The sequence below is a fragment of the Ambystoma mexicanum genome, chromosome 7p (genome assembly GCF_040938575.1).
Source record: "Ambystoma mexicanum isolate Mex_15411 chromosome 7p, UKY_AmexF1_1, whole genome shotgun sequence".
NCBI classification, from domain to species: domain Eukaryota; kingdom Metazoa; phylum Chordata; class Amphibia; order Caudata; family Ambystomatidae; genus Ambystoma; species Ambystoma mexicanum.
The window spans coordinates 903292866-903305753 of record NC_090939.1 but is presented as its reverse complement, the minus strand read 5'-3'; the positions used below and the strand labels follow the sequence as shown (position 1 = coordinate 903305753).

Below are 12888 nucleotides of genomic sequence, written 5' to 3'. Positions count from 1 at the left end.
GGCAATATATTTACACAAGGTCCCCAAATTCGCCCCAAACCACCACAAACCCAGGGAAGCACTTTTAAATAAATGCACACATTGGATTTGGGCACTAAGGGGCTGCTTATTTGTAACCCAGGAGCAAATTGCAAGTTTAACTAGGATTTGTCAAGAGGGGGGAAATCACTTTGATTCTGTTAGAATTGACCTTAGGGAGGAGATGCCACCCCCAGTGAACAGGATAATAGAACGTAGTGCCCACTACCTGGGAAAGACAGTTACCCACCGTAAAAACGTGTAACAGTGGCCCGTCCTCTCGGGAGCTAATACTGTCCCTGTGGGAATCGGTCACTGGGTGATTCTTTTTGGCCTAAACCTCTGCAGCAAATGGTGCATTGATTCCCTAGTTCCCTTTCCTAACCCACGCCGAGAAGTCAATGCTATGAATCGGGCCCCACTTGGGATAGAATTGGGACCTAGGGTTATTGCATTTAATTTAACTTAATTTCAATATGAATGAAATGTTTAATGGTTAAATTATTTGCGATGTCTTATATTTGTCGTGAAGTACTTTTATGGCTTAATGCCGAAATAAAGTTGTTGACTGACTGAGTACCCATTGAGCCTTGCCATTGCACAACAATGTTTCGGAAAGAAGCATTTTGAATTGACATATACCTGTCATTCTATATTATCCTGCAGCCCTTAACCTATGTATCTCATAGGCCCTTGGAATATAAACCAATGTTATACATATGCTTTAAACTAGGCAAACTGCTTGCTGTCACTCCTATCATTGTTTTAGAAGCGATGACCCATGATGATTTTTCTAGACATCATTTGGAACAGAATTATACATCTTCAAATGCGAGTTATTAACAAAAGCACACTCGGAAGTGTTATTAAATCACAAAAAGAATATTTTGATTAGTTGCTTATTAATTACATATGGATGTATCAGACAGAAGCCTAAATTACATATGTTAGAACAGGAATATGTGGGCTCTAATACCGGTATCTCCACTTGTGCAAAACTGCATGATCTTTGGTAAATCACTGTACCTCCATGTTGTGAGGAAGGCATGGTATCGCAAATAGAGAATGACACAATTTGAACTGTTTTGAAACCCTTTGTTTTTGGTAAAAGGGATGGAGAAACTCCTATCTGGACCTAAACCCTAAATGGAAGTGTGCTCTACCATCTAAAGAAAAAAAGAAAACAGTCCTGGTCAGTCGTGTCACAAAATCATAATCAGTTAAACTAATAAACCTAATGCCTACCCTCACTCTAATAGAAAAATGTGTATAGGTAAATGTACTTTTCAAAGGAAAATCAATGTGGAACAAAAATATCAGAATGACAAGTGTATGTATGGCTATGTCTCCCCTTCTCCCCGTTATATGGCACATGGGTTTAAAGTGGAACACTGGCACTTGGACACACTCTGTCTGGTCAACACTTCAGCAGCTGGTTCTGTCTTTCAAAGTCTCTTGGAAATGCAAACAGTGTCTGTCAATAGTTCAGCAATGGCTCCCCTCGCTCAGGCTCAAGCCTCTCTGTCTCAATACCAAAGGTTCAACAATGGCTCCCCTCACTCTGGCTCAAGCCAACAAAGTCTCTTTTCATCACTCACTTTCTTGGGGTTCCCTTCCCCTATGGTCTTGCTAGCACCTTCTCATGACTTCCGTCAGTCGGGCTCGAGTCTTCCTTTTAACACATCCAAGTTCGTAGAACATTTCACTGAGACCTTCGACTGGGCTGTCATCCTTTGTCTGACCACTCAGTTACTCTGTATCCTTATCTATTCTTTTCATATATGTTGCTTAATCTTCAATCGCATTTCATTTTCATTACGTGCAGCCTTCAGCTTCTGACACAAATGTTGCAAACACTCCACTACACAAACCGGTCTTTCATCCTCTCACTTGACTCACTGGTTGCGAAGGGAGGCTTGCTACTTTTGTGGCTTTTTAACTGAAGTCAAGGAGGTGGGTCTCTCAATCTGCTGGTACCTCCCCAACTCCGCCGTTCACCCGGGAGTGCAGCTGCCAATCTTGTGACACGGGATACAATGTCTCTTTCCAACTGGGTTGGCTCTCATAACCTTCTTGGCCTCTCTGAGTTCTTGCTTTCCTGGTTCTTTGACCTCTGGCTCTCCTTCGCCTGGTCAGCCACCTCTCTGGATGAGCAGCTCCTCTGTGCCATTTTACTCGCTCAATAGGTACAGTTCACACTTCCACAGGTCTCCCTCGGCCAGGTCTCGGACCTGCATTCCACTTTAGTTTAGGCTTCACTGTAGGCCTCCCTCAGCCGGTCTCAGGCCTTTTTCTCAACATTTCAAAGATCTCCCTCAGCCGGGCTCTAACCTCGTTAGGTCTCCCTCAGCCGGGTTCGAGCATTAGGCTAAAAAAGTTCACAGATCTCCATCAGCCGGGCTTAGACCTGTTTAGGCCTCCCTCAGCCGGGCTTGGGCCTTTCTTCTCAACAGTTCACCGATCTCCCTCAATCAGGCTCGGACCTGTTTAGGCCTCCCTTTAGCCGGGCTCAGGCCTTCTTTCTCAACATTTTACAGATCTCCCTCAGCCGGGCTTGGACCTGTTTAGGCCTCCCTCAGCCGGGCTCGGGCCTAAACTCACAGTTTTAAAAAAAAATAGTTTTGGACTTCCAGTCCCAGAATGCATCTCTATTTTGCTCCTACTTTGCTTGCTCCCCAAAACAGCATTCTCGAGGTTTTGGAGCAGCAGGAGCACAAGGGGATGTTTACCTCGGGTCAGGGTCTTACCACCTGCCCCCCAGAGGCCTGGCCTCCTCAATAACGCCCAGGTGAGTAGCTCTGATCTGGGTGCCACAAGGCAACCCCAGCTGCCCATGGGTTTGGTTTCCTGGAGGCACAGCTTCTACTCCACACTGCAGCCTCCCCTGCACTCTCAGGCTCAGTGTCTGGGTCGTTCTCCTTCCAGGCCTTCCAGGTTCCTTCTAGCTCCACTAGTCTCTCCCTTGCTTCTCTGCATCCCTAAATCTCTCAGTGTCTCAGTGCTCCACCTTTTATACTGGTGGGGATGGGTAAAAAGAGTCAGGTGTGAGCAATTGTCCAGCCCTGCCTGACTCTGCTTAACCCTGTTAATGGGACATAGGAACCTATGGTGTATTGGTCCCTATGGGTACTCTCCATCACTCTGCCTCTTCCTTGTCCCAGTGATTTTGGGAAACAGTAGTGTGGAGGAATTATGGGAATTTTAGTTTTCGGGAAGGAATGTATCAAAATCATGGGGGTTCTTATCAGGGTGAAGGGGAGAATATACAAAGGTGGTTTTATTTTGTGTTTCTTTCTTGTTGTTATAGAAGTGTACTGGGGTTTGATGGGATTTGATTGACAATATCCCATAATGACTGAGGGGGTGTTCAGTAGAGGTGTGTCGGAAAGGGGGGGAATACCGCGCCTCGACCAGTGGCGCTCATATAATAACCTCCAAGGGTCCCCTTCCCAGGTGATTCTCCCTCGCTTGTCCACCCCCAGGGTTGGGATCCCAGAGCAAGGGCCCTTCCCTGGCCACCTAAGTAAGGGATCCCCGGAAACAGCCTGGGAGAAACGCCTCCGGTATCTCACAATGTGTAGCGGCTCTGCCAACTCCAAAAGCACTTAAATATAAATGGTAACACATTATTTAAGTTCTATATTAGGAGTATCTTACTCTGAATATTCTCAAACAACACTGAGGCGCATATGTTGGTGATAACTTTGATTTCTCTACATATACTGTCTTCTGAGCAGCATTCTCTGTTTCAATAAATAATATTTGATGCAAAATGACCTAAATCATCTTTGTGTGTTGACAGCTGTCTTAGATTTGCCTTTCATAGTCAGAGGCCTAGAATGTACCCATTTAGGTTGGGCGCAGTGTCCCTTGGTCACACGGAAGCTCCTTCGGATCACTTTGTTTGTTTGTTGCTTTGTAAAGTGCCATAATACATCTTAATGTTAAATGAGAAGCGCGTCACACATTTTATGTTACTGATTCTTTATAATATTATCCTGAAATAACTACTCATTCTTTAGAATATTATCCTGCAATTTCTAAATAAGAGTGACTGTGAGAGCCTTGTAAATTAAATCTATATTAATACACCAAACTCATATGTGTTCTTTGCTGAATGTTATGTTCCAGGGCTGGTTTTGTATGCGAAAGGGCTACTCTGATAATTCAATGATGGCCGGTGGAGCACTTATTCTCTAAGGCTCCTCAAAATATACCCAAACAACTCTTTTGTGTTAGAATTTATAAATTGTGACAAGAACTCCCTTCATGGGCCAGTGCTCCTATACAGTTATCTTGGAGGCTGCTCTCGTAACCCTGCAATACCATCTTTATCTGCTCAGGCCCCCTCTGCAAAGCACTGAGGTGGGACACATGCAGATGAGGAAAGGGTGACGAGAAGAGCCACGGAACAATGCTTGCCACAGTTTCCCCTTCTGGCTGACGTTAGAAAGAATTATCACTATCTTCTTCCATGGAGCCTGACCACTAGTCTTACTGCAGACTTTGTTGTGCTGCTCCTCACACAACTTACTGTCGCTACTCATTCCTGTCACTTGGCAGTCGCACCCTTAGGCCCATTTCCAGGTTTCATGCAGCCAAAAAAATGCTGTGTCGAGCATTGCTAAGTAAAATCCAAACAAAAGTGCACCTAAGATTGGAAATACAAGTCATCTCAACATAATACTTGCAAAAAATGTTGACAATCGGAAAAATATGTTTTTGTATTGCCGTATTGTCTGTATATCCCATAAATAATCCCTGAATGCTGGTGGCATCCAAAGAATTATAAGATAGTAAAATCTGGTCCTCTGGTTTGCCATCTTTTATTTAACCCCTTGTCCCACTCATCTTCATGCATGGGTTACCTGGGTAACCCACGACACTCCAGACACCATTCTACCCTCAATTAGGAATTTAAAAATAGGGGCAGTGCTAGTGTACATGGCTATACATGCTAGCTAGGTAACTATTATAGATTTTCAACAGTAGTATATACATGTACTGTTTACTGTGGACATTGGTAGCTCAGAAGGCAACTGATTCAGACAAAGGCCCCTCCTAATGAGCTATTCAGATACGTCAACAATCGGGTTAATCGGAATTGACATATATCATGATTATTCTGAACACTGTTATATAAATCCAAAGAAGGTTTATCTTCTAATTAGATGACACATTCATTAAAATGAAATTTGATATTACAAATCATCATGGCACCATATACTTTTAGGCTGGACACAGTAGACCGAGACTCCACATGGGGATTCAACCTTACCTTGTAGGAGCCACTGCATCCCAATGGATATGCCTAGAACTCGCCGGAAGCAAAATCAATTTCTTTCCACCTGGACTAAGGTGACAAAGTAGGTGAAGGGGATTTTACTAATCGAGTTCTGCCATGTTTTTAAGGGCTCTTAGGCAAGGAAATGAAGACTCTCTATTTGTATCCTTTGGCCTGGTAGTGAGGGATGTGGAGGATGGCCTATAGTAAGGTGTGAATTTCAGTGTACACAGAGTCTGATATCTATGGATCAGAAAAAAGTCTACCCGATTAGAAGTTGCCCGATACATCCAAGACATTTTTGTATTGCAATAGGACTGCAAGGAAATGAATGCATTCAAATACAAAGCATTTTTGTAAACCTTGTTACACACAACAAATGATGCTCTTGCAATTGAAACAGTGTGCTGTGTGACAAAATATCCTGTCTGGTTCTGGGTACTTGTAGTGGGGAGGCCAAAGCCGGCTGGGTTTGTCTCCAAGTCTAATAGATGATGAGTCAGGGGTGGTCTGGGGAATATCCCCTGGCCACCATTGCTATGGCCTTGTATCAAGGCAAAGGACTGTCGCAGAAGTACCCAAGATGTCATTGTCACTTCAGGAACAGTCAGATGAGAAGGGGGACGACTGGAAAATCCTAAGTACATGAATACATTGATTTCCCTGGTCCTCACAGTCAGGACTCTGACTCTCAGAATCCACCACAAGGACAGGTGGAAAATCTGGACCGGACCTAGAAGAAGCATCCACAGATTTGGAAGAAGGATTACTACAGAGCAATCCAATTAGGGCCCCAGTGAGAATATTGGAAGGTGTATCCCCTGACTACGTTGTTCAAAACTGGTCGGCACAGCAGATGGAGCGGGATGTCTCTCATAATCCCTCGCTTCACCATAAGAAAATCCTGGACTGGACCATAAGTACACGATTGATCTTTCCAGGGCAGGGATATCTTAAGATCTAATCACCCCACAGAGGTACTTGCCACAGCCCCAGGAGGATACCTGAGAAGCACTCACACACCTTGTCCATAACATAGCAGGAGGGTGCAAACCCTCCACTTCTTAAAAACAATACAGGTAAAATGACTCCACACACTGCCCTTTTTATCACATAAAGCCAGGCCTGCTGAACACAGAGGAGCCAAATCCAAGTTCAAGGGGAAAGCGCCTTCCAGAAGTCGCGGCTGAGAGCACATTTTGCCACCCATCCAGCAGAGAGAACATTCTAGATAGTGTTTCAAAATAGTGGCTGCTCTATTTCATAATCTCTTCTCTACTGAAACAGATTTAAATAGCCCCTTCAACTGAGCAAGCCCAGACATGTTATGTAACCCCTGCGGTTCACCAAATAGGAGTCATTTAGCACCTGGCTAAATACGGGCTAATTCCCAGGAGATTAGGAGTACAGAGAAGGAGTTGGCTTGTGAATGAATGGAGAATAACACAGGAGAAGCTGGGACAGGAGGAAGTGTCCCAGAAACGAAGAGAAGAGCTGGAGTTTGTGCCCAAGAGGTGGAAAGGGAAGGGGAATCTGAAGGCAACGAGGGGGAGCGAGGTGGTCAAAGGTGGTGAATATCAGCAGGTAGAGAAAAGTGAATATCTGGAGGGGGAGGTGACTTTCAGGGGTGGAGAGAAGTGAACATCACGAGCGGGAGAGAGGTGAATATCAGAAGTTGAAGGGTAATGTATTTCTGGAGGTTGCGCGAGGTACCCAAAAGGGTGAATAAGGTGGGATTGGAGAGCTACCTAAAGGGGTTAAGAAAGGAGCCTAAATTGGTGAAAGTGGGAGAGCGAAAATATAGCAAGACATTCTTAGTTTTGAGAGTAGAGCTAGCTAAACGGGTGAAGTTGGCACAAAAGGGGTGAAGCAAGTATGAGAGAGAAAAGATAGGGAAATATTTTTAAGTGTAATAGGAGAGTTACCGAAAGGGCTGAAGGTGACTAAACGAGTGAAGAAAGTGGAAGGGAGAAGAGACATGTAAACATTTGTAGATTTGAGGGGAGAACTGCCAAGGTTGTGAAGAAGGCATTCACAGAGGCGAAAAGTGAGTATGGACCTTGAACAGTGAGCAAACTGGTAACTGACGCAGAGTGGTTTCAGAAAAGAGAAAGAACTAGAGGAAAGAGGCCAGGTGTTGGCGAGGAACTTGATAAGAGAGGTGTCTGAAGGGCACAAAAAGATCAGATCAGGAGAAGCTGAGTCAAAGCAACGTGAGTCATTGGAGAAATGGAAGATGTTAGAAGGAAAAGAAGGATGGGGGATGGGTAACCGTGCTGGTGATAGAGGAACAAGGGCAGAGGATAGGGGGAGGGAGTGAGACCTCTGGAGAATAGTGTACCTGAATAAAGTAGATTAAAGAGGGAGGCCAAGCTACTAGGTTTAAAGGATGGCTTTGCAAGCCCTTCGAGGAGAAATAGAGTAATAGGCCACATGTGCAGCCTGCTTATGTCTTCTGGTCCTCATCCTGGACACGAGGAATTCCTCAGACCACTGTCAAGAAACCTTACTCTTCAACCTAACCCACAAACAAGCATCAACAGAATTGCACAAGAGGGACTCAATATTTGCAGAAGAGAGTGAAGAGGTGCAGAGAAAGAGTTGGAAACCTCAGGCCCAAAGAGAAAAGCAGGGTGCAGGAAACCCCAAAGCCTAAGTCTGAAGGAGATCCCAACATTAGAAAGGGAACCATGGTGCAGGAAACTCCAAAGGCCAATTGTGAGGAAAGTAAATGCAAGACTTTTCGCAGGAAGAGGATTCTGAGGAAAGCCCAAGACTGGAGGTAAACATGCTTGCACGTTTTGTTAGTATTAACCCTTGGACTAATCCTGACAATTTAGTTGAACATTATTCCATCCCTGTTTATTATTTTGGCCCACACTGTAACTAATCCTTATACTAGGTACTTCAGTATCAGTTTCTGAATTGGTCTGGTCATTTCATTTCATTGACTTTTGGGACAAATCAATTAAAGTTAACATTTACAGAAAAACAAAATTTGATCACAAACAACATACTAGCGACATTCTTTAGTGGCATTCTTTACCTTTGCCTTTTCACAAATTGCAATTCTATCCAGTTCAGCAATCTTCTTGTTAAGCTGATGCAATACATCCTTTTCTTGCTGTAATTGAGTGGTTTCTGATTCATGTTCCCCTTCCAGAAGAGCACACTCAATGTTCATCTAGGAACAATTTGAAAATTGTGATAAATTTAAGGTCTATTAAGAATATTTTAGAAATTGACAGAAAATCCTTCACATAATTACAGGTTTATACATGAATGTACTCATCCACATTTGCTAAATGTTTGATTCAAGAAATTGCACAAATCATTTTGTGATGTATTTGAACCAGTCACTGGAAAAATAAATGTGCGCTAATTTCAAAATCAGCTATATTGCAGACAAAAACTCTGCTGGTGGTAAATAACCACTCTGAAGAGATTACCACTCTGCCAGATAATGCCACCAACAATATTGAAATTGCACATTGCCCTAAGCTCAAATCCACCAGGTGGAGCTCACATTTTTCTGATTTTCCAGCAGCTACACAAATACCGTTGGGGTAAATAGTACCAGGGTAATTACCACCCACAGTAAAATACAGCTAAACATGAAATATTTAACTTTCAGAGGCTGGCATATGGTTACTAAGGCACAAACCATTCCACTCTCATCACATCTGTTTGCACACTTCACACATAGTACATTCTTTATACGGACACAGCTGATTATGGGTGCTACCCTTTTAAAAACAGTCCACAGCTGATCATAATTTAGGCATGTCTTGGCTGCAGTCCATTTCAGATTGTGAAATGTCCAATGTTAATGCAAATTTGCCAGTTGTATTTATTAACTATGATGTTGGTGGCAGACTGTATTTTCCACTTATGTAATGTGAATTCCATTAAATCCGTTGGTAAATGACAGTTACCACCAACAGGATTCATAGGACCCATTACCTAATATAGCCCATGAACACTAATGCTGTCTTCTGTGAGCAATCTGAGGGCGTCCCCACTTCTTTTCCCAATATATCCTCCTCTGAGGTGGCCAGGGAAAGGCTGTCACTTTCAAATCCTGAGGGAGGATCACCTGGGTGGAGGAGACTCAGGGAGTGGGGATGAGACACCCTTGGGAGACACAGTAACCCCCATTTCCCTTTTATAAGGAGTCAAATGTCCCCTTGGCTTTTATAGGGTATTACCAATCTCTTCCTTATTATTCCAGAAAACACTCTCCCAAAGCACATCAGTCAGAGAGAGACAACCGAGAGTCATACATCCTTCCTTGATTAATTCAGACCTACACAAACACCGCTCTGGTAATGGGACGAGGAAGAGGGATGCCGTATACCCAGATGGTATACATTAAAGGAAAACTGCCTGCACCTGTGGCCTAGAGGGTGGGATAAATGGCCCACTCAGGTGAGGCTAATGTGAATGGCTGTGGAATGCTTACAGGAAGCGCCAGGGAGCCGTTGTAGGGGAAGCAGATTGTGGCGGGAGCATTTGGGAGGTCTCCAGTGGCAGGACTGGTCTGCCTACCTCATGGAGTGAGGAAGACTCCCTCTCCGTTAAATCGAGGTGGCAGAGACCCTGGAAGAGAGGTGTGCTAAGCCGGGAATAGCACGAGGCACACAGAGCCTCCCAACTTGGAGAACAGCAGCCAGAGACAGCGTACCCAGTGAATAAAAGCAGTCTGAATTACTCTGGGAAGCTGTGGTGCGAACCGAGTGGTTTATGTAGATTGGATTGCTCGCGAGACAGTGAGGGGCCGTGTAAGCAATCGGAATGCTGGTCCAAATTAAAATACAGATGATTGATAGCTACAATAACCTGAAGGCTGAAAGAAATGAATGAAAGGATTTTGTGAATACCGAACTGTTAATGAAATGAATTGAAATTAAACTGATAAGGCCAAGGAAGGGCCAAGAAAGAGTGAACTTTGAAATGATGAACAAGCCTCTGAACTGGATGCAAATTCCTAACAGGACAGTGGACTGGGAATTTGAGATTGCTGACTGTTTGGAGTTTGGAGACTGTTTGGGGTTAAATTAAACTATTTTTGAATGCCAAACCGAAAGAGAGCAAGTGTGATTGAATACCAATTGGATTGAAAGCAGTTGGGGAAGTTCCCTGATAAAAAGGAAAAGTGAACTGTTTAAAACTGAAGAGAACAAGCATTAGCAGGTGGCACAAGAATAAGAGGATGTGTGTCATTTGAAAGAATAAGAAGTGAACAAAAGCTTGAGAAAATGTGATAATCTAACAAGTGAATTGTGGCAAAACAAGTATTGGGAAAGCTGCAAGAGGATAAATTCAACATCACTGTGAAGCTGAAACAGTGGCAGTGTAACTGTGAAGAAGCAACAAGTAAGGTGTGTTGGTTGGTTGACCAGTAATGGGTGGACCGTGTGGTCCGACAACTGCGCATAGACAGTGGACACCCATCTAAAGGAAAAGCCACTTAACTCATCTCTAAATTTGTGATTGAAGGTCAAGGAAGACTTGTGTATTTTCTAACTTAAGGAACTGAACTTTGTGATATTGGTGAAATTGGTCAAAGCCATCAAAGCCTGAGAAGCTGGGAAGTATCCCAAGGAAGTGTGTTGGTTTTGAACATTGAGAGACTTGAAAGCTTGGGAAGAAATCCTCTCTTTTTGGTAAAGTGAACAATCCTGAATCCTGGGGAAGGGAGAACCCTTTTCCAACCAAGAGCTGGATGAAGCTCTGAACTTGTATTTGAACACTTCACATTTTGAATCTGATATCCCAACACATTGTGTACAAGTAGATGTGAGGGCAAGCATAGGTTTGGACACAGACAGACATTTACTTTGGACTTCCTGACACAGAGTATCATTAGTTTCAGTTAGGTAGGGAAATCCCACTTTAGCATAGGGCAAGTTAGGCCTTTTTCCAACCCTCGTTTGATTTGAATAAAAGTTGGTAGCCCAAACTACGCTCAGGTGTCTATGTCTACTTTCTGATGCCTTCACACGTCACAGTGGGAGAACAACACCATGAAAGTGGGTTCAGAATCGTTCCCAGCTTTTAAAAATACATGTTAACAGTTTTTAATGATGCAGGGAGTTCTTTACGTGTGTATGGAAACAAATACCTCCTTCTTTTGTCCAAGGCAGTAGATATATTCATATTGAGTCTTTGGTCAAATGTCAAGGAGTTCCCCCCTTCTCACCTGGGTCCGATGTTTGCCGGTGACTTCGATTGCAGCCTTCTTGCGAACGCTCCTGGTCTTGAACAGCGCTGCTCGAGAATCGTCTGGTTCCAGGTTGCGTTTAGTTCCGGGATCACAGAGTCCAGGAATCCGGGAGACTGGAAAAGGCTAGAAAGCTCGGAACCAGGAAGCGGGAAAGGAAAAGGAATGGGTAATAGCACTGGGACAAGGGAAACAATACCGCGAGCTACGAACACACGTCTTGGCTACTCTGCATAGCATTGAGACGAGCAGAGCCGTGGAAGGCGTGGTCTATAAATAGACCACGCCGCGTTCAGCGCATTGGGCAAGCAAGGGCTTCTGCTCTGGACGGCCATGTTGGAAGTAGTACGGAATGCAAGCCCCGTTGAGACAAGGACCAGGAGGTCCAAAAGGGGCGTGATCTGAAGTTCATGACAGCATGCCTCCTCCGAAGGCCTTTCCCTCCAGGTTTGCCCGGGTGTATTAGGTGAAATCTTCTGAGCTACCGAGGAGCCTTGATATTTGAAATAGGTTCCCAGGTTCTTTCGCTAGGAGGATATCCTTTCCACTCCACTAGATATTGAAGATGGCCCCGCTTATACCTGGAGTCACAAATCCGGAAAACCTCATATTCCAGTTGCTTGTCAACCAGTAGAGGAGGTGGTCTACTGGGATTTCGAGAGGACTGGATGTAGGGTTTCAATAGGGATGTGTGAAAGACTGGATGAATTATTTTCCAGGAGTCAGGTAGCTTGATTCGTTATGAGACAGGATTGATAATCTCCTTGATGGGAAATGGACCATAGTAGCGGGGAGCCAGCTTGTTTGGTCGTAAGTGTCGGGGGAGTAGTTTTGAAGACAACCACACTCGGTCACCGACCGTATAGGATGGACCTGGTCTTCTCTTGGAATCTGCATACCTCTTGGTCTGTAATCTGGCTTTCTCTAAGTGTTCTTTAGCCTCCCGGTGAATGTTGATAAGAGTTTCGATCCAGGAGTCAACAGTAGCTACTGGTGTAGGGTCAGGAAGAACCGAAGGTAAGACCGATGGACGGAACCCCAGACTACAATAAAAGGGGCTGGTCTGTAGCGCTGAGTGTTCAGAGTTGTTGGAAGCGAATTCCGTAACGGGTATCAGGAGAGACCAGTCATCCTGGACCTTGGTAGCGAAACATCGGAGATATTGTTCCAGGGTCTGATTTGCACGTTCTGTGGCTCTGTTGGTTTGGGGGTGATATCCTGAAGAGAGGGCACGTTGGATTCCTAATAGCCGACAGAGGTGTTTCCAGAATTGTGAAATGTATTGGGGACCCCGGTCAGATATGATCTTGGAAGGAAGCCCATGTAGTCGGAATATGTGTTCCAGAAATATTCCAGCTAGCTC

General features: G+C 44.3%; 1 protein-coding gene across 3 annotated transcripts in view; it reads right to left on the bottom strand.

Annotated features, from left to right (window-relative positions):
• Positions 1-12888, bottom strand: part of PHLDB2 (pleckstrin homology like domain family B member 2) — a 705124-nt gene that overhangs the window by 468055 nt on the left and 224181 nt on the right. For all 3 annotated transcript variants that reach the window (XM_069637184.1, XM_069637185.1, XM_069637186.1), the window contains exon 5: positions 8349-8486. In XM_069637184.1, the coding sequence (XP_069493285.1) occupies positions 8349-8486 (138 nt within the window). The remainder of the gene's footprint in view (positions 1-8348; positions 8487-12888) is intronic.